Below are 23,235 nucleotides of genomic sequence, written 5' to 3'. Positions count from 1 at the left end.
TCGTTCAATAACACTGTTCAATCATATGAAATATTGTCACTTGTAAATATGCCTTTAATTCCCTTGAATTCCCATTTCCACGAAAATGAGTATCTCCGTCCTTTTCCGCACTATTTTCATCGCAAATATACACCGAACCCATAAATCGACATCAATCGTTGCCTGGAGCTCGGCAGTTGGCAGTAGTCACTGCCGTCATTTGGAATAAAAACCGATAATTGAATTAGCGGCGTATCCAATTTATTCTCACTTTTGCTCAGTACACTCGTGTTGCGCTATTTTTTCGTGATTTATAATTAACGCAATCAATATAAAGCTTAAAAATGCCACGATTACTGAATGTAAAAAGGCAATCATCCGTCAACATCAAGGACAATCCAGAATCCAATAAAGAGAATATTAACGTTCATTCCAAACCATCCGAGGAGCAGGACTCCCCGAGAATGGGACAGTTACGAGAAGCTTTTGAGAAATTGACAATTGATGAGAAACGTCCTCTAAGGAAACGGAGGGCTTTGGTAAGGGCAAACGGAGTAGATGAGAATATTGCAGTCACAAAGAAGAATTATAAAGAAAAGGAAATGAGTAAGACCCGTGATGACAGGGAGAGGAAAAAACCAGTGAGCAGAAAGAAATCCAGAGCTTCAAGTAAGGCAGACAATAATACTGTGGAAAAACGAAAAACCATAAATCAAGCACAAAATTCCAGCGTCCCCGCAAAAGTCACAAAGAAAAAACCACAGCATTTTTCCTCCGAGAAAAAATATCAGAAACAAGCTGACGTTCCATCAACAAGTGCTGATTCATTCCCCAAAATTAAAGATGGTGGAAAATCGTCAAGGAAAAAATCCATCATCAGTATCGACTCAAATAATGAGTCTTCGACGAAAATGATGATCCTCAAAGAGTCGTCGACGATCGATAACCAAACACCAGCAGCTTCGGTAAAACCAACCCCAAGGTCAATCGCCGTACGTGATAATATTTCCATTCCAACCACGACCAAAATAACCAAAAATAATCCTGGGACTATCAAAACCGAGAAGAAATCAACGAGAAAGCATATTCGCAATAAGACTGGAGAATTCGAATTGACGAAGGGTAAAACTGTTTCATGGAAAATCAATAAAACAGAGGTGTCTTCTCCATCGAGCAACAATGAAACAATACCAGTGGAAAATACGAGAGTCCCAGCAAAGCCCGAGGGAATTGTTAATTCCAAAGTTGATTCACCAGCAGTTGCATTGGTTAAACGCGAGAAGCCATCGCCTCAGTCTCCTATTGCATCAGTATCTGTGAAACTCGAAGGCCGAGGAACCCCTCCAGCCACATCTACGAGGATTTTGAGTGCTATTGACATGAACAAGTATGAGAAATCAACCGTCAATGAACGTGGCATATCCAATAATAAACCAGGAAGTAAGCAGGAGCTTGCTGACAATGGTAATCTCCAATCGACCTCAGGGAATCTAGACGTGATGAAAGGAGGATTGAAAAAAAATGATGAATGTTCCTTGGGGTATCTTCCACCACACCAGCAACCCTCAAAGGAAGCGCCTGAAGGTAACAAATTCATTGACTTATTATCAAAATGATATTCATTTTTTACGCCCCCTTTCAGCCAAGCTTCAAGTCAACGCTGTAGGGGCATCTAAGCAGAGGAATTCAAGCAAAAAAGACCATCGACGTCAAAGAAAGGAGAAAAAAGTGGCTAAAGCTTTCGAGACACTTGCTGCACGCTTTGTCAGCACTGCCAAGAAAATGGGATATCTCGATGGTAATACATTTTTCCAACACTTTGAACAAGGGACATCTTAAGGGGGGATACTACTGAAATTTGAAAGTCCTGAATAAAAACATGACTTCCGTGAGATTTTTCGCACATGTGTAGTCACTAAAAAAAATGTTTTGACCCTCTTACGCCCATCTAAAATGGCGGCGAATTTGAAAAAATCGAAACAAGTGGGAAATTGCTCTTGTATTGCATATAGTATAGTTAATTTTGCTAATAATTTTCTTCTATCGTGTACAATTCTTTGTTAATAGACGAGTTTTATTTATACATACTCGAATGAATTTGAAACATCACATGTGAAGAAATCATCGGAATGGTCACTTTCAGGGAAATTCAACTTCGACTTAATGGCATTAAACCAAATATTTTAACCTATGATTGAATTCATTTGGAGCATGATATTCACAGACATCCCCGGAATTATGATTTTCAAAAAATAAAATTTTTGCAAATTTTCAAATAAATCAAAATAATGATTTTTTTGATACCTGCCTCAAAAATGCACCTTTCGGAACGGTTTCGTGTGTGTAAAGCGGTTGTATTCCGCACGGCTTGCGTAAAGTTCACGAGCGTGCGTAAAGTGAATTCTCAAAATAACAGCAATTAATAGTAATAACTTCGCTTTACACACTTGAAATTCACTTTACACACTCGTGCATAAAAACAACCACATTACCCCCACTACCGTTCCGAACAGTGAACTCGGCAGGTACCACAAAAAATAGGATCTGTTACACGTGCGTGTGAAAAAGTGGGATTTTACGCACCAGTGACACAATATACTATATTGCTATATCGCCTTCATCTTCGAATTCGATCGAACGGACATCCAAAAAAATTTTTTAAGCCATAATTCAATCAATTCAGAATATTTTTCTTTAGTTATCGTGGAACAACCGATTTGGAAAAAATTCACATAATTGAAAAAACTAATCGATCAAGTAAATTTTAATTAATGGCGATTCATCACGCTCAAAAATACCTACATTAAAAAAAAAAAGATTCAATTCCATCCATTCATTGGCGAACAATTGAAGAAAAACTTCGTCACATACATACACACACGTACGGATAGGGTCTAAAAATTGCATTTTCGGACTTTGTAGATCATACTGGGTCGATATAACACAAAAAATTCAAAACTTGAATTTGAACGATTACACAGCTTTCATTCGGAAGCAAATTTTGCCCTTTGAAAGTTTACAAAGTGAGTAAAAACAATCCGATCGTCTTGAAATTGATATACAATGTTCAGAACACTGGAATAAACAAATCTACGGACGGAATCGGATAATTTAAATCGGATAATTGTTCTGATTTCCGGATGATCTAGAATGTAAGAATCATCGGATTAAAATTTCCGTCCGTAACTTTGTTTATTTCAGTGTTCTGAACATTGTGTATCATTTGCAAGACGATCCGATCAATTTCACTCACTTTGTAGACTTTCAAAGGGAAAAATCGGTTTTTTCGGTTCTTTGTAATTCCCTGTCATATTGAATGGGCGTAGGGGAGAGTAAGGCAAAACGGACAGAGAGGGCAAACTGGACCACTGACAGAAATTGGGAATTTTTGTTTTTTTTTCTTTTCTTCAAATCAGAAACCCTGAATGTGTTGAATTAAAAGTGAGTTTCTTGGATCGTAACCGTCACAGGGGTTTTATAGACAAGCAGTGTCGTTAAACCGTAATTTGATCAGATTCGCTAATCACCTCAAACCACAAATGACTTTGAATTTTTGTTTTTGCTTCCATTCGGACAAAAACAAACAAAAATTATCAATTTTCTGTCAGTGGTCCGTTTTGCCCACCTCGACCGTTTTGTCGTACTCTCCCCGAGAAGGATCAAAACGTATATTTTTTGTAACTACACATGTGAGAACAATCTCATATGTCTCTTAAAGAGAGAGTTCTACATGATGGAGGAATGTGCATTTTTTAGATAGTAGTGAAGATTCCTCGACGGATGATACAGGGGATTCTGAGCATTCCACAGACTGCAGTTGTTCATCATGCTGCAGCTGTTCGTCTAACTCAGATGACTCTGAGCACTCCACGGAATGTAGTTGTTCTTCTTGCACTGGTACGTCTTCCGATTATTGGACTGAGTACACTGTCAGCGGATCCTCAAGCACTGATTACTCTGATTCCAGTGCATCTCATAGTGACACGTCATCATCGACCACTGATTGAGTTTTGAAATTCGAGAAATGATAATTTTTATTGAATCAATGTGTTTTTACTATTTTTGGATTCCATTTTGATGAATTATTTGTAATGTATCGTGAAATTATGTGAATAAAATTACCCAACCCTTTGTTCATGTTCACGTTCTGTACTCACCCCGTATCGGAATTTCGTTCAGCCATTGGGATCGATAAAGACGTAGGTGCAATCCATGTGCGTGAGTAATAAGTCTCTACATCCTTCAATCTCATACTTGATTAATTTTCATTGACGTCGTTGCTAATGGATATTGAAAATTATGTAAATTTGGATAAGCACTGCTAGAAGGATTTGGTTGCTATTAATGAGGCTTTTTAAATATTAACACCATTCGTTCATAGTTAACGAATGGTATTAATAGTAAAGAAGCCTCGTTAACATCAACTAAATCCTTCCATCTTTCTATCAGTGTAGATTCGTTGGATTCATGAATTCAGTTGGAATATTTGATAAGCAGTTTCAATGAAGTTGAATGGATGATGTCTGAAAATATTTTCCGTTCTATACCATTAAGAGGAGACCGCGGCGAAATTTGAAAATCTCGGGGTATCATAAAGACGTTTGTATAAGTTTATAATATGCGTTGTAGGTGAAAATGAAACGTGAAGAAATGATGTCTTTGGGGTCTTGACTGTATGTATGACTTTGGTGCGTTGTTTTATCCCGATCGGTCCAATAGTTCCTGAGATATTACAACTTTTTTTACATTTTTTCAAAGATTTTAGATATCCTGGACAGTTTTTCGAAAGTGTCTTTAAACAATTCATTTTCTTCATAAAAGACGAGAAGAAAATCGAATGAAAAACCATCAATGTTTTCTACCACGCATAAAATCATTTTATAAAAAAAATTATATTTAACCGTCTGATAAAACGGATTTATACAAAAAAATTAATATCTTTCAATCCACTGGGCCGATTGCGCCCATTCAAAATACGGACCTTTAATATTATGAGAGATATAATCATACCAAATTTCAGCTTGTTATCTTCGTTTTTGCTCACGATATCGTGCGTAGAAGAATAAAAAGAAAAAAAAACAGAAAAACGGCGATATCTCGGTAACTTTGTATGGACGGGTATATATATTTTAATTGATCTAGATAGTGGCCGTCAAGACGAGTATTTTGAAAAAAAAAATTCAAATCTGTCAAGGAGTTTGCGAGATATTTGACAAAATATATTTACACAAAAGGTCGAAAATCTCAGGAACCGCTGGGCCGATTGCGCCCATCTAAAATATCAACCTTTATTATTATAAGAGCTAGTACCACCGTAATAGCACCGTACCAAATTTCAACTCGCTAACCCAATTTTTTCTGAAGTTATGCGAACAAGATTTATGAGGAAAAAACGGAAAAACGACAATATCTCTGAAACTTTCTATGATCGTCATATAAGTTTTGATTGGCCTGGATAGAGGTCATCAAGCCGAGTATTTGGAAAAAAAATTGAAATCGGTGCAGTAGTTTCCGAGATATTGCTGAAAAACTAAGTTTCAACAACTTGATATATCCCAGGAACTACTGAGCCGATTGGGCTGAATCAGCGCGCCAAAATAGAGTTCATTCATAGCTATCAGTAGCCAAAATTTCAGATTTCTATCTACCGATTTCACCGTATTTATGTTGAATTTTCGAGCCCTACGGGGCTAGCACACTGCGGTGGTGGGCAGGCTTAGCTTTGGGAAGCTACGCAGCGCTGAGCGAGGCCACTAGATGGATGGGTGACCGCGCGGGAACACCTCAGGGAAGAAACATCATTTGGAAAAACTAGAAAGAGCATTTGGGAAAAACAAAATATGCGGAATAAAACGGGATGAAGAAATAAGAAATCGTAAAAACCGAAAGGTATACGGTGAAATCGAATAAATAAATGTTGAATTTTCGAAAAATTGTTAACCCAAAATCCAAGTCGCCACACACATACATACAGACATGACGTAAAAACATCATTTCTCCACGTTTCATGACTTTCTACCTCATTTCCGATCAAAATTAGCGAATCAAAAAATCCGTCAAATACAAGGCTTCCATTCGGAAGCAAAAAGTAAAAAAAAAATCGAATTCCAAGATTTTTGGAAGATACTGAAGGGTCAAAAGAAGAGCTGAAATTTGGGTTACACAGAGTTGACATATGCACGAAAAAACAAAAACGGGTTTTGAAAATATTGACTTTTTATTTTGATTTTGAAAATATTGACTTTACCTCGACTTCGCCTTGGGCCGCCTACTTCACACTCGTAAAAATTCCTTCTCACTCGAATCGAAATCTACTATTATAGTAATAGTAGTAGGAGTAGGATTTTATTTTTGCATCCTTGAATACATAAATTCATTAATGCAGAGGTTCTGCTTTACATTGCCAGATAAATTGGTATAGTAATAACAGCAATAAAAATAAAAATAAAAATAAAAAATGTATGAGCTTGAGGTTGTGAGGAAGTAATGTCAATAATAATAATGAAACAGCTTGCATGACGCGTAGTGTTGAAGCAAAGCAATGCAGTAATCAAGAGCAGGTCAGGACGGGAGGAAATGTAATAGGATTCAATCTGGAACAGTAACAAGAATTAGCAGCAATGAAGTGAATAAAAACGAGTAAGAACCCTGGCGTGCATGGAAATCAAGCCAAAAGCGAGTGAGATTCAAATAATTAAACTCCAAATAAATATAAATCCCTCCTGCAGAGCAAGCGAAATTGGTGTTTTTCTGGTCCCGTGAGACGAAAAATATTGTTCGACAAATGTGAGACGAAAATTTTTAGTTCGTGTGATTGGTAGTCCTCTGCTTCGCCTCGGGTCGCCACCTTCACACACGGAGAGAAATATTCAATAGAAATTACGTATCTTTTCCGTAATTCCGGAGCGAAATGTGGTTGTAAGAAATTTTACGGAACTGTCATGGAATTTTTCTAGCGCATTCAATAATTTTTACCTGAATCTAATATTGTAGTAATACTCCAAAAGCTTCAAAATTATCGGGTATTTCCCGATAGCTTCGTTGCAAACAAATGAAGGTGTCAAGTTTTGCAGGTTAAAAAATCCCGAGCGCTTGCGCGAAGGATTTTTCTGCAAGACTTGGCACGATCGTTTGTTTGCGGGGGGGCTTGAGGAAAATACCTGATTCATTTTGAAGATCGAGGGCTATTTGTCGGATTATTTTTCGCAATCGAATTTTGACCAAGCAGAGTGCACTGCACAACATCAGGAGGTAAATTAGGGAAGATTTGAACAAATTATGTTAATAGAATAACCTGATTTCTGTAGACTGTCAAAGAGAAGATTCGATCTAGAAATGAGCCGAACACACTGATAAAAAGGATTAGTTATTATTAACGAATGGATCTAGTTGGAGACGAGAGTCTATTTGATCTCGCCAACTGCTCATTCGTTAATAGTTGACAAATGCACATTTAAGAAGGCTTGGCTGACTCGATTTTCACCTTTCAGGTGAACCATTCGTTAACTATTAACGAATATTCATTTGGTCATATTCAACTCTACCGTTCGTTAATAGTTAACGAATCTCGTTTGGAATTAATGAATCAGTCCATCAGTGCAGATGAAGGGCTCCTGCGAAATATTCAGGTTAAAAAAATGAAGAGCTACTGCAAAATATTCAAAAGCTAGGAGGAATTATCCGGAATAAAACTGTCGGCTAGTCTCAAATACTGCGCTTTGATTGGTCGAAATCAGAGTGGGAAAAATAATCACGTCAATTGACACAACGGAAAATGGTTAAAAAGCGATGCACAATTATTCATTGATCCCCATTCATAAAGTCGAGTATTAATAGACAACTCGTTAGTACTGATAAGTTCCCAATAATGGAGGTCTTTTTCGCATTATAATAACTTCCACCATTCGTTCACTTTACGATAAAGGAATTGAAAATCCTCGGTGACTTCTCGTCACGCTAAATAGAACATATCGAGGAGCATCTACCCACTCACCTATGGTTATTTATCCTACACCTACACTCAACTGTATCCTCTCAATTCCAGCGTAAAAGTTAATCTGATGTAACTTAAGTACAAAACAAATATATCTACGAAATATGAGGCCACGGAGAAGAAGAAGTCAACCTGAACAAAAAAAAATTGATCGTTCATTCGAATTCATAACAGAGCTGAGTATTTTTGTAGCACATCTGAATTTCTTGGAAATTCGAAGATAGATGGCTCATTAATTTTCCCTCGCATACCATTTTTCCCGCACTTTTTCTTAATAACACATTCGTTTTCTCGGTAGGGGAACGATCAATTACCGGTCCAGATGTGGAGAGAGGAGAGAGTGAATGCTAAATCAGTGTGGGCTATCACTGGAAGAGGAAAGCGATTTATATTCCACCAGAGTTCCAATGAAATGTAAAAAAACGGTACGCAACATAATGAAGAGTAGTATTGTAATTCATCCTTTGTTTAAAAAAATTGGAATCCGTATTTCGGAAATAATGGCTAACCACTTGTAACAATGACAATGTATATTCCGCAACTCCAACCAGCGGGAAATAGCTTGAGCTATTTTTACCTCTGCCAATATTGTCTCTTGAACATGTGAAAACATACCCCTATAAAATTTACTAGACATCCCCCAAGTGACAACCCCTGCTCTACGTTTCCATCCACCTACATTGGACGTGTGTCTCATCGCCTTTCCAATTGAAAATTACACATCACAGAGTAGGAAAAAATGTTATTTATATCAACTTCTCACCGGTCAACGACATCGTCGGGTTTCCAGTGAGCAAAGAAATTCATCAAGCGAAAATTAAAGTGGTTAAAAATAACTGGACCCAATTTGAATAACGCAGGAAATTTTTTAGAATCGATACGAATAACAATCAACAGCGTGACGTATAGTTCGCGGGAGTCCGTTGTCACTTGTGCGAAGCATTTCACACCATGTGGAAACGCGTGCACATCACGTTTCCGAATGTCGAAGTGCTTCCGACTGGAAATAACGTTAATACCCATTGCTATTTTCAAGCACTGTCACATTCAATATTCCCATCAATTGCAGCATATCATATGGTATCCATTCCAAATCGACCAAATTCTTTATGTTATGTTGATTGCGATGATGCCAGTGAGATAATACCATGTGAAGTGAATGAGCAATTTGATTGTTATCATTGGCAGTTGAATGCAATGAACTCATTATCGACGACTGGCACTAATGACGTCAGTAGTGCCTTTTCGTCATAGATAATTGAACAAACACTATCTATGAGGGATTATCTACGCCATAGATAATTGGAGTCGTGGCTTGAATGAATTTATTTTTGTGTGGAAGCTGATAATTCAGGATATCCAAGTATCTTTTACAGTTTAGTACATACCACACAATAGATTCAACCATTCTCAATCATCAAATTTGTCAATTAAATTGCATGAGAAAAATATGAAAAGCAATCGCGAAAGTTCAGTGTCATTCAAATTTTGCACAGCATTATTATTTTTTTAAACAGCCGTTGTTTATAAATAAATAATTGAAATTGTTGGTAATCGTAAAATTCTGAATATGAATAAATTTGTTACAATTCCGAACAAATGATTTTTCTGGTGGAAAATTTATTGTTTATAAATTATTTACAGAAACTGCTCGTAATTTTAAAAAATTGCGGCATTTTTGGGAGAGAATAAAATTCCTTCCCCATCGTAAATAACATTCTACATAATTTTCCGACAAAATTAGAGAATGTCAAAATCCGACGAATACACAGAGAGAAATTTTCTATAAAAATTCTAGTACGAGTACTGGAAAAAATCACAATCCACCGGCTGTAAAAAATTCTAGTGCTGTTAAGGTAAAATTTCTTGGTATTTCTGGTAAAATTTCGGGGGAAATTTTCACAGAAATACCGGGAAAAATTCACGTTTTCCCCAATAAAATTTCTAGTGCTGGCACTGGAATTTTTTCCTGGCCGTCACTTTGTGCCGCTTTTCCCGTGCTAGCACTAGAATTTTTCTAAAAAATATCTCTCCGTGTACAATACTTCCATTCGGAAGCAAAAATAGTCAGTCCTTGGATATCATTAACTGATAATCCGAGAAATTATCCTCGAGAAAGACGAACCTTGCACGCAGAAATATTCAACAAAAATTACGTATCTTTTCCATAATTCAGGAGCGCAATGTGGTTGTAGGAAATTTTACGGAACTATCACGGAATTTTTCCAGAGCATTCCGTGATTTTTACCTGAATCTCCTGTGAAAAATTACGATACCGTCACTTAAATTTTCTGAGTTGATTCCGTAATCGGTGAGTGAATTTTTCCGTAATTTTTACTGAATATTTCTCTCCGTGTGGGATGCTTCAAAGGATAAAGTAAAGAAGAAAAAAAACACCCCGCAGCAGTGGTCCAATCTTCCACGACAAAATTCGTCGCCAATATGTTATGGTGATATTGATGATGATGACGAGATAATAGCGTGTGAAATGAATGTGCAATTTCATTGTTATCATTAGCAATTGAATGTAATGAACTCATTATCAACGGCTAGCACTAATGACGTCAGTAGTTTCCTTTCGTCATAGATAATTGAGCAAGCACTATCTATGGCGGATTATCTACGTCATGGATAATTTGAGTAGTGGCTTGAATGAATTTGTTTTTGTGTGGAAACTGATAATTAACCGACGATCCAAGAGATTATCCTCGAGAGAGATGAACCTAGGGATGCTTCAAAGGATGAAGTGACGAAGAAAAAAAACACCGCCCTTGCCAGACTCATGGGTTAGCCAGCAGCAGTGGTCCAATCTTCCACGACTGCGCGAAATCCATCGGCTCTATAAAAGCACCACCAGGCACCACGACGCTTCAGACGCGACGATACGCGTAACAGTGAAAATGTAATCGCTCTCCACAAGAGAGTAAAGAATCATTTACAGCGAGAAAATTAACGTCATATTGTTGATAAAACGTAATCAAACAAGTGTTGGGAGTAAAATACATTCGATGATATTTGGAGATCAATGGAGAGTTACTTGGATAATTAACTTTTGCGAGTGATTTTCAGAAATGTAAACAAGAAATCGGGCGAGCGATTTTAAGAGAGTTTGACAATCATTAAACATTGAATTGTGGATATTTTATATTAAAAATAAGAAGAACATTACGTGTCGAGAGAGCTCTCGTTTTATCTGGCCAGTGAAGAACAACTTGGTTCACGGTATGTAACTTTGAGATTTATTGCTATCCCGGCAGTTTTATGATTCCATAAAATATTTACTGAAAAGTGTGGCTCCACATTGGTCAATAAAAATTCTCGAACAAACGCGATGTGCGAAAATATACGTTTGTTGGCTGTCATGTACTTGATTTATTCAATAAATGGCTAGCGCGATGAGACCTCATCTGTTGATGAATTAGCGGAGAATTGTAATTTGCCCGCAGGGGAATGATATCGGAGTTGATCGATGGCAGGGCGCAAATTAATGAAATTGGTGCATGTAACACACCTGTAGGAATGATTGCAGAATTTTTAAATATATTTTTTTATGCTTGACCTTAGCCAATAATAAGTAGACTTGGATCCCAGACGAATTTACCCTTGGAATATCTTGATTTGTTCAGGCAGCTAGCCGCAACAACCCTCAATACGTTAAAAAAACTGAAGGCCCCGTTCTCGCCTATTTATTTGCTCCATAATTTACTTAATTTAATCCATTAGATCCCAAAATAAATCGAAAACAACCTGTTAGCTATACTATCATCCGTATTGAACAGTAAAAACAATAGTTTGTACTCAACCTCGAACCACAGAATTATTTGCCTCATATTTTTCATATTTGAAATAACGCCAAGGTCAAACGTGAAATTGATAATCGTGAAATCAATATGCAGGAAGTACTCAAAATTTACGATGAATGCATTTTAGGTACAGAAACCCCGGGTACAATCGATGCCAAGATTAGCCTATTGGCCTGTTCCGGTGACCCATAAACGGCATTATGTCGAGAACAATGGGTTATCACCAAGATCCATGACCTCCTGCCACAGAAATCCAGTATCAATAACCCTGAGCAATTGATTTTTTTTTATTTTTAATTATATTTTCCCCCGATATACCAATAACTCTACTTGACATTCTGTCCATTCTATTTCACATTAAAGTCTACACTATAATGCGGACGTTTCTTTGGCGCAAGACAAGGGAAGAAAATTCAACGCATTATACTATCCGAGTCTCAGATACCATTCCCACGAAAATTCAATGAAATATAATCTGGAAGCCATCCAACCAAGACCCTCCAAGTTCTACTGGAGTATCGATTTTCGCTGGCACGCACAATTAATACTGATGAAAACTTAAGATTGCTTCTATTTAAAGGATTGAGGATCTTATAGCGGAGAGTAGAGCGAAATGGACACTTTACTTTTTTTTGAATGTTTATAACTGAATGTTTAAATTAATAGATCAATTGAGTACAGTCTAAACTCATCACACAGTGAAAGAATTGAATTTTTTAAAGAAAGAAAATTATCTTATTCCATCAAAAATTCAATGAGTTTTTAAGATTTTTAAAAAAGTCATGAGTGTCTATTTCGGCCAGGGATCGCCATCAATATAAAATTTCTGTGATATTACAAGAATTTGACCCTTACATTAATGAAGGTTTAAAATATGTTGATCTAATTTTTCAAATAATATAATATTAATAATCTGATTTTTTTCGAATTATGATGTATTCAAAATTTGTTAATGTGAAACTGTAAATTTCTCACCAAGTGAATAATTTAAATTTCTTAAACGAGATTTTCCGATTACACAAATAATCATCAATCTTCCTACCTCAATTATTGATTGCTAAAATAGTTAAAAATTTGAATATTTGAATTGATGATACTTAAGTATTCAAAAAATTTAAGAGTAATTTTAGCTAATTGATGGCTACAATATTTAACGGTAATTAAATATTACAAATTTGGCTATCCCTGTTTGTGGCCCACTTGCCCCTATGCTCTATTTCTTTTAACACCCAGTGAAAAATTTCTTCTTCAATTAAAAGCATTTTTCCATAAATTTAGAGCATCGTCTCTAATCCAAGGGCATCTCTTCCTGTTCGATAACATTGTGACATTGAAGGTGATAGATGATATCAATGAAAGGAGATTTAAATTGTCTCACAAATTGAAATGAAGAAATCGATCAGTTTTGGCTCAATAGTTCCAGAGATATTAGATGAATCAATTTGATTGAATGGAAAGTTTTCCGTCCTTATCTCGAAAACGTCTGGAGCGAAATAAATCTCTCTTTTGCACTCTAGGGTAAAATTTTTCTGATACTAGTACTCACCTTCTCTGCCATGATATTCTCAAACAGAAGAATGTAACATTTTCCTCAATTTAAGTGGCTATGACTTATCATAAGAGTCAAACATTCAAATCAATTTTTCATTCAGATCGAAGCATTCAATTCCTGAAGACTAATCGTTTCAACTTCGAAGAAATTAATTTAAAATTGAGTAATAATTTAAGGGGAAACCGCGGTGAAATTGAAGTCTTCACTCGGCCTTAGGAACTATTGGCCGACTTTTGGTATATGAAGGGATATATTGAAAAGTAAGAAAAATTTAGGACCGGAACCGTTTTGCCCCGTCTATCCACCAAAAACATCATTTTTCACGTTGTTAGTTTAAAAATGCGTCTTGCACCACAGTTTTCATCCGATTTCAACTTTTTTTTTAATGTTCGTTATACTTCAACGAACAAACCCACACTGTTCGAAATTTCTTGAAATTTCAGTCACAGCGTCATCTCAATTTTCAATGTTATGAGGCTAAATTCCATTTCAAATGAAAGCGTTCACTAAATTTCTCATTCATCTGGAAAATTCACGAAAATTGGGTTTTTCATGTGAAACAATCATTGATTTTTCAATGAAAGCTTGAATTTCCAAACTCATCGTGAAAATTGAACATCACATACAAATCAATTTTCAATAGATTGCGAATTAAGAAAAGTTGTTGCATGAATTTTCAAAATTATCAAGGTTTTTCAGTGCCATATGGACCTGATAATCGAGAATTACTTGAATATTCAAGAAATTAACTGATTCGTTAATAAATAAATATACACAAATTTCATGTAACTTTGTCATAATACGTAATCGGAATCTTATGACAAAAAAAATATGGGCTGTTACAAAATTTAGCTTTGCTAAAAGGAGGAAAAATAACAAAAAACTAAAAACATCATTTTCTCATGATCTAATACATATAAAGTAAAACGGAAAATTGGGTTTGTTCGTTGGCGGATATAAAGATCATTTTTAAAAAAGTTGAAATTGGATGAGAACTGAGGGGCAAGGAGCATTTTTAAGCTTGAATGACGTGAAAAATGCTGTTTTGGTAGATATAAGGGGGCAAAATGAGTCGGGTCCGAAATTTTTCTTACATTTAATATATGCCTTCATATACCAAAAGTCGTCCAATGGCTCTCAAGGCCGAGTGAAGTCTTTTAAATTTCACCGCGGCCTCCCCTTAAAAAAGAATTCCTGACCGTTCTCCGCTGAATAACACATATCTCAAGAACTCCAATAATGTAACCTTTAGCTGACCGAGAAAATTGCGATTGGAACCCACATTTGACCGAGAAAATTCCGGAGAATCACTAATACCATTCTGAAAAAAAACAAGCTATCAATGCCAAAGCATCCTTCACTGTATTTTTCTGCATAGCTATTGACTGCAATTGAATTTCGTCAAAGTTTTAATGGAATACACCCACGTTTTTCGGGAAAGGCGTCAGACTCCAAGCATCGGGTTAACTGACAGTAGTGAACAGTTCTGGTTTATGTGAGGGTTTCTATCGTTCGTTACTGTGAAATTCAATAGACTGTATACGAACAAAAGACAAAAAGGTATAAATCCAGGGAGTTGCCACTCGAGATTTCTCCGCATTGTTTCGCCCTTCAGGGGAATGCTATTTCCGTTCTTCTCACAATTGAGTGTGTTACTAAAGGAGGCATTATTCTCGATTACATATCCTCCCGTCTAAGAATAGGTTTTCCGCGAAGAGATTTGAGCAATGAGGGTTGTCAGAGGAACCCATTCGACATAATCTTCCTTCATGATGATCACTCGAGATATCGGAAACTTCTAATGAGACAGAAACTTCGGACCTATTCCGTAAATGAGATTCATTCCAGGATTCAGCAGAATTATCTGATGCCCCTTTTCCTCCGAGCCGTTTTCATCTCCTCTCTCCCGATATTATCTTCATACTAACCCCAATAGTTATCAGTAAAGCTCCTCCACGAGCGCTATTAATCCTCAAAATAGTCTTCATGAATAATCTATCGAATGTAAATCTCAAAGCGCGTGAAAAATCCCAGTCTCAACTTTGAAGGGGACGCATAATTGACACGAACATTCACTAAGCACTAAATCTACCATGATGAACACATAAGCAGTAACTGACGTAATGTATTAAGATACACAAGCTCTCACCTATACTGCCATATTCCTGCGATGAGCATGAGTAAGCCGATGTAATTCATTGCACAATGGTTGAACCGTTGGAAAGGTCACAGAGCTGACGCAAGTCAAATGGACCATGGAATTTACCCGAGACAGGATCATAATAATCCACAATAACATAGTTTTCTCTGTTTCTGATTCTAGATGAAATTGCATGAGAAGAAGGAGTCGAGCATTCACAAAGTTCAGGAGGTAATGCTGGAGGAGATTGATCTTACAAAGGAGTATAATGTAGAGAAAACTCTGGGTGAGGGAAGTTTTGCAAAAGTTCTGCTGGCGACTCACAGGCGAACACAAACGCGGGTTGTTTTGAAGGCTGTTCATCAAGAGCTCACCACTGAGAAGGATTTCTTCCGTGAATTTCACTACTCCTACCATCTCAGCCCACATCCCAATATCCTCAGCTCTTATGCTGTGGCGTTCAAGGCTGAAAAGTGTTATATATTCGCCCAGGAATTTGCACCTTTTGGGGATCTAGCTGGCAATGTAAGAGCCGGTGGTTTGAGTGAGGATGTGTGCAAGAGAATTGCTGGACAGTTGTCATCTGCCCTTGATTTTCTTCACTCAAAACAACTGGCACATCGTGACGTCAAATTGGAAAATATTTTGGTGTTTGCCCAAGACATGTCCAAGATTAAATTATGTGATTTTGGATCTATCAAACGCGAGGGCACACTTGTCAGTAAAATACGTGGCACCTGGGTGCCATTTATGCCACCTGAAATTCATGAAGTCATCAAGAATGAGAGATATACGTGCAAACGCAGCGCTGACTCTTGGCAATTTGGTATTGTGCTGTTTGTTTGTTTGACTGGTAATCCACCGTGGCAGAGTGCCGATCAAATACAGGATCCTGATTACTCGGCTTTCCAGAGATGGTTGAAGAGACGTACTACTAAAATCCCAAATACATTCCGTAGATTTACACCGCGTTTGCTGAGATACTTCAGACGTGTATTCGAGCACAAGCCGGAAAAACGAGCAGTGATAACGGAGATCAGCAAGTACTTGAAGGATACATGGTGCCTGAATAAATTGAGTCACAGTGCAACATCAACGTCCGTTGAAGTCAGTGACACGCAGATAGCAAGGAGGGCCGACAGTCTCCTCTATCTTGATACAATTGTCGATGAGAGGCTCAATGTCGATGAGAATAAGAATAAACTGCGTAAACTACTCAACAGCTATGGCTTGGAGACAGCTGTAGATCAGAAAGTCGTGACAAAGAGAATCTGGGAGTGGGTCATGCAGTGTGATTCAAATATCGGTGATTCGCAGCACCTAACGACGTTTGGAACTGATTCCATGTGAGATATAATTAAATCATCGAGTGAACCTTGCCTAATTAAGCCAATGAGTGAGGTCAGACAGCTGAGTTTTGCCACACTCACTGTACCCACTGATAATGCATTATTTGATGATAGGAGTTCAATCCTCAGACGTTATTCACCTCTCACGAGTGATAAAAATTCACTCGATCAGTCTACCAGCTTTTGTGCCAAAAATTCTAATTAAATTCAGCCGGCTATTTCTGTGATTCAATGAAAATTTTATCTCTCCTTTTTTGTTCTTAATGTGTTTTTCCTCCCCCTTGCTTGCCACAGTGATTAACTACTCAAGAATTTAAAAAACATCACGGAATTTGGCATGTACGTTTCCCATAATTGTATTCATTTTGAGTATCCGATGTGTTCCATTTTTCTGAACAAATGTAAATTCATGAGATGAGTGCGGTAACTGTAGAGACAATAATAACTCAATCGATATGTATTTTTATTCATTGAGAGTCAGTGAAGCTTGATGTTACTGACAATTAATATAACTTACGGGCCTAAAGAATTAATGCATTCTGGCCCAGAGATGCGTGAGTCAGGAAAACAATATATTTTTATTTCACATTTCCCCTCAAAACTACTTGCCATTAATTCCGCATGACTCTGCGTGGACCATTAAGATAAACCGAGTGGATCGTTTACATTGAAAGAAACAACTTCATGACCATGTAAATATTCAATATTCCCAGTGTTGAGTGAGACCATGAATCTCAAAATTAGAGATTGTCAATTTATAATCATACATTGAATTGAAAGAATACCACGAGTGGCCGTGATTTGAAATATATATTCTTGTAGAAAATTTATGTACAGATGTTAATCTGTGGGGATGAGTCAGATTGACATGTCCGAAAATATACATTCACTGAACAATTTACGAAATGAAAACAGGGATATTGAAAAATAGCCAGATTATTACATGCTCTTATAACAGTGAAATGCGATTAACGATTAAACGAATTTTTAGTCTCGTACCATTTGCGAAAGGAAAACAAAAGTAAAAGGAATTGGGGATGATGAACAAAAATCAGGAGGGGATGAGAACAAATTGGAGATAACACAAAAGCTTTGAATTAAAGAACAAACAAAGAAGACTGAATCGAATTAATTAATAGTATCTTCCGGGACAACACAGCCTGGGCAAATTGGTTATTAGCTACACAAATCCACAATCAAGAGTGCTAACTACGTGATTATTATAACAATTAAACAGGTGTTCGTATAATGCTCATTAATTGGTACTCATAAACAAAAAAAAAACATTATTAAAAATGTTCAGTGTTAACGTTCGGTATTAATACCTGCATCATTAGATTATTTATGGCTGTTATTTGGTAGTATCGTATATGAATTTTGAATGTTTTAGGTGAAATGTTTCAGTAGGGTACACTCGGTGCTCTAGAGCATCCGTTCAGTGATAAGCGCATGAAAACAAATCATTTGTCAGTCAATGGATGACCACTTGAATGACAGGTGCAGAAATAAAATGACAGGTACTCGAATGATGAGCTTTTGGAATTAGTGCAGAAAGAAAACGGAGGGTATGAAGTGAATTTCGATGTTTGCGTTAAGCGTTTTTACATTTATACGTTTACAAATGCGAGATCTCAGTGGATAAGATTATTTTTAAAATTCCTTCGACTAACAATGTTAAATGTCTAGTTAGGGCAGATTACATGTACATAATCAATTAGGAGGAGATGATAAAATGTAGACCAGAGTGATGTTTTGAATGTATATTGAAATGTAAAATTATGATGTGTATATATCGGAATAAAAGTTGAATACTACATTGAAATTCGTTGGTGAATTCCTTCCTTGAGAATATCCAAGTATCCTTTGCAGTTTGGTACAGACCGCACTATAGATTTAACCATTTTCATCACGCTGTGCGAAAAAGTAAATTTTAGGCACGCGAAGCTTGCCTAAAACGTCCCTTTCCACACATTGTGATGAAAAATATCGTTCGATACTCGTGGGAAAAGTGTTTTTTGGCTCGTGGGAGGTTTATAGCACGAGCCGAAGGCGAGAAAGCGAGCAGAAGGAGTGAAAAACTCTTTTCCGCACTCGTAACGAAATATACTATTTCAATCATCAAATTTGTCAATTAAATTGCGTGAGAAAAATTTGAAAAAAATGATGAATATTCAGTGTCATCGAAATTACATTTTGCACAGACTTGTTTTTCAAACATTCGTTGCTTATAAATAAATAAAAACGTTTAAAAAAAAAAAGTTTTTTACACATTCGTTGTTGATAAATAAATAATTGAAATAGTTTAAACTTTCGGAAGTGTTATTTTTTTACGCATGCAATCGATTTCTGGTAAAATTCTGAATATGAATAAATTTATCACATCCGAGAGATTTATTACACTGGACAAAAATTGCCAAAGTACTTGCATATCCTTAATATCAATGATACATGCATGCATATTTCATCAATCTACACGGAGAACCAACGCGAGTAAAAAAAAACCCATGGCACTAGCTGTGAACGAAATTTTTCCGTAGTGATTTTCACTTTTACGAGTTTGGGGAAGGGCCAATACCAATCCCCGGACGAGGAAAAGTGAAGGTCAGTACGGAAAAACTATTGTGCATCTTCCTATGTTATAAAAATCCAAATAGACTTCTGGTGATGAAAATTTGATACTCGAAATTAAGACTGCAAAATTAAGGGTTAGAAATGAAGGATCACGAGGAGTACAATGAAGGTCAGATTAAGGGTCAAAGGATTCCGAAAAGAGGTCCAAATAAGAGTCATGGGGGTCAAAATAAGGTTCAGAATAAAGATTATAGGGGTCATGTGGGCCTATATGAGGGTCATGTCGGGAGCGTAACCCCCTAGTCAAAAGAAAAAAAAACATTCAGCAAAAGGTTTTCAATCAATCAGGTTTGAATCAATTGATTCAATAGTTTTTTAATCTCAAATCAAATGTATTTTAATTCCAAAACCACTTAGCTTGGTTCGGGAAGTCGCTTTCTTGTCGTGAAGCAGTTGCCTCTCATCTTTCAGACAAGTACAAAATCTCTTGATGAATTTTTTTTTCTGCGTATGATCTCTTGTCAATTTTTGAGCCATGAATTTCTTGATACAAATAAATACGTGCTTCTGGCAATTTTTTTTTGCACGTGAATTTTCCTGGGGCCGTCAAAATAGCCCCATTTTACTGTGCTAGCACCCTGATTTTTCCTGTATTTTTTTCTCCATGTGACATCGAGTTATTTTTACCAACTGCAATGAATATATTGATGCAGATATCAGTACAAACTAGCGCATTGAGAGGAGAATGTTGATCAGAATTTTTGAATACCCCAGTTGGGCTCTTCCGGGTTACCCTTTCAATAGGTTAGTGGGGTAGTGGGCGTATCCATAGTAACGCCGAGATACCCGGGGGTTGGTATACCCGACCTCATCAGCTATTTCACACTCGCCTTCTCTTAGTTAATCATCCTCATCAATTCCACGAAGTATTATCAAGTCAGGTACTTTTCGGAAAGAAAAAATATCCAACTTGCTTGAGTATTGGCTATTCTAGACAGGTTCATCCATTGTTAGAGTGAAATAATGATGGAGTTAAGGATGGACTGAACATTGGGGGATTCAAAGTAACTCGGAGCTAATTAATTGCCCCGGGACATTCAAATCACCCGTGGCATTAAACACCATGATGAAGAGACATTTTCTCAAATAGAATTGAATGGAAAGAGGGGATAAGGAAAATGGAATTAATTCCGAGCTGATGGTAGCACCAGAATCGTGTTCTTTGAACAAGCAATCACGACACAACAAACGTGAGATTCCCCGAAATTTAAATATAAACGATATAATCTAGAGTGTGAACGATCCAGTAGTGATTTCACTCGTCTTCCAAGCACTGAGCATCGTTTCTCGAGAGAGCTGTCACTTTGCCACACCCACATGCGTCTCTAGTATCGCATCAGAACGTCTTTCGCGCGCGAGAAAAAAAGGAATGTAAAGAGATTACTTGTGGATCGTAACAAAAGTACCAATGCATGAATTCTAATGACAAACAAAGAAATGGAAAATCTGCGGACCATTGGGCTAATCAAAAAAATGATGTGCTCGCCGTTAAAAATATTTTTCGATTCTTTAAATGAGCTCGTGATTGTCCAGCAAACCCAGAATAATTATTTAGGGTCGGTTGCATCAAGCCCTCTCAGCGAAATAAATCGTCAGAATAAATTCATGTCTGGAGTAAATTTATTCCATTGTTAGCCAATTTTGGGAATTCGTCACAAATGAGTGCTTTCATATTACTGGAAAATGGCGATGATACATCGATGCACCACGTTTTTTGGTGAAATATCTTTGATGAACTTTCGATCAAAATTGATTGACAGATTATTGTTATCGATTCCAAAACTTAACTGAGGATTTTGTTAACTAGACTTGGTGCAACCAGGTTTGATTTGAATCAAATCAAGTTTAATGGAATCAAATAAATAAGTCTATTTAAATAGTACGAAATAAAGTTTTTATTCAAATTAAAATTTGTCTTTATTCTTCATTAACTCTCTGGAGAAAAAATCCTACCAAACCCTGTCGGTGAGCGGAGTACGGGAACGGGCAACCGTGCATTTCGGGCGGATTCGGAGATTCCAAGTTTATTCTTATATTAAGAAAATTTTCTTATTTGAACTAAATACTTTTTTTCTGCGAGCTTAATAAAAATTTATTTGGTGCAAATAATTTACTATTGCTTCGGAATTCTAATGGGCTAAGAAAAATTGCAAGAGAAGAAACAGTAATTATTAGGGGAGAATAAGGCGAAGTGATACAGTCTTGTTCCCGTCATGTTCCCAAATATAGGCATATCCACTGTTAAAAATTTTTGTCTGAAATTTCCGATACACTTTTTGGAAATTTTTATCGAATTTGATTACCACTGAAATTTCACAGAATTTTGTCATTGAAAATTCTGAATTTCGTGGAAAAATCAAGGAGAACTGTGAATTGCAGTTCCATTTTTCTCTGAAAATAAATAGCAAATCAGAAAATTCCAGTAAATATATTCTTTAATTTTCAGGACAATGACACTCGATGCGATTTAAGGGAAAAAATCATGAAATTTCAGATTTTACTGAAAATTCAATGGAATTTGACACTGAATATTTCTATTAGATTGGAAATTCAAATAATTTAAGGAATTCTCGTCTTTGAGCCGCTTGAAATTCTGGAATTTTACTGAATTTTCAGTGAAACCTGAAATTTCATGAATTTTTTCCCCTAAATCGCATTCAGTGTCATTGTCCTGAAAATTAGTAGTCCATGAAATTTCATTTTTTTTTCTAACAATGTGGTTCGTTTACGGAAACGGGGTTGTGTTGGTAAATATGTTCACGTTTGGGAACAAAATCGTCATCTCTCCGGACGATGAGGTGAAACAAACACACGTGCACTTCCGTCGTTCCGTTGCCATTACCAGAGCCAAATATGTTTGTTAAATTTTCCTCGTCGTATATAACGGTTTTTGGTGCAACAAAAACGCTAATAATTACGAATTTCCTTCACAAAATACATGAAAATACATGTGATTTTCTTAAAATAAAAAAACCCTTTATTTGAAATGATGAATAACTTGTTCATTTGATGTTAATAAATGATTTATTAGGAATAAAGAAATTTTTTCCTTGAATTAATAAAAATTTTATTTAAAATCAATAAATTATTTACTTGATATAATTAAATCCTTGTTTTTTTGAAACAAGTAAAACATTTTAAATAAATACTTTTATGCCACTCATGCCTGAAACCGGCTGGATTACACACTCGACGCTTCGCGTCTCGTGTCTAATTCAGCCGGTTTCAGCCTTCGTGACATAAAATTTTGTTCAGTACTTGTTGGGAAATTTCGTCCTTAACGTATGTGGTTACATCACTCACCTTCGGCTCATGCTGTAAACCCCACACACGTTAAAGACGAAATTGCCCCACACGTGCTGAAATATACTATTATTTGATTTAATCGAAGCATTTTTCCGGGTGCAGTCATTTCATCCCGTGAAATACAAACAGATTAAGCGTGTTCTTTACAGAGATTCTTCCCGTGAAATCACGCATTTACTTTAGCCAATGTACACAGCTTGACACTCGCTATAGTCTATCTCAAACGAGCTTTTGCATAATGAAAGTAGAAGGGCAAATAGTAACTAGGGGTCACCACAAGAGTGCACAGAATGTGGACTCTCACGATTTTCATTGAAAATAGTAAACTATTTCCGCATACATTCATGGAAAACATTTGCGCAAGCATGACTGTGACAGTTGGCTGATGCCTGACATCCTAACGAGATTCACACCGATATATCTCGCTCCCATTATCCTCTCTATCCATATACTCATAGGATGAATTTAACATACTGCAGTGA

The 23,235-nt window shown here is 36.6% G+C and overlaps 2 protein-coding genes across 2 annotated transcripts; both read left to right on the top strand.

The window, feature by feature from the left end:
• Nucleotides 1–145: 145 nt before the first annotated feature.
• LOC107040996 (serine-rich adhesin for platelets) lies at nt 146–4,110 on the top strand. The gene is made up of 3 exons (XM_015261345.1): nt 146–1,563; nt 1,622–1,777; nt 3,736–4,110. The coding sequence occupies exons 1-3, from the start codon at nt 324–326 to the stop codon at nt 3,984–3,986; spliced, it is 1,647 nt and encodes a 548-aa protein (XP_015116831.1). The 5' UTR covers nt 146–323; the 3' UTR covers nt 3,987–4,110.
• A 6,753-nt stretch (nt 4,111–10,863) lies between these two features.
• Nucleotides 10,864–18,608, top strand: LOC107040993 (serine/threonine-protein kinase meng-po). The gene is made up of 2 exons (XM_015261338.1): nt 10,864–11,194; nt 15,651–18,608. Exon 2 carries the CDS (start codon nt 15,651–15,653, stop codon nt 16,815–16,817), a length of 1,167 nt encoding a protein of 388 aa, XP_015116824.1. The 5' UTR covers nt 10,864–11,194; the 3' UTR covers nt 16,818–18,608.
• The last annotated feature ends 4,627 nt before the right edge of the window (nt 18,609–23,235 follow it).

Source organism: Diachasma alloeum, unplaced genomic scaffold (genome assembly GCF_001412515.2).
Source record: "Diachasma alloeum isolate Michigan unplaced genomic scaffold, Dall2.0 Dall_scaffold_00353, whole genome shotgun sequence".
Taxonomy (NCBI): Eukaryota; Metazoa; Arthropoda; class Insecta; order Hymenoptera; family Braconidae; genus Diachasma; species Diachasma alloeum.
The sequence above is the reverse complement of the archived record's forward strand: the minus strand, read 5'-3'. Positions and strand labels throughout refer to the sequence as shown.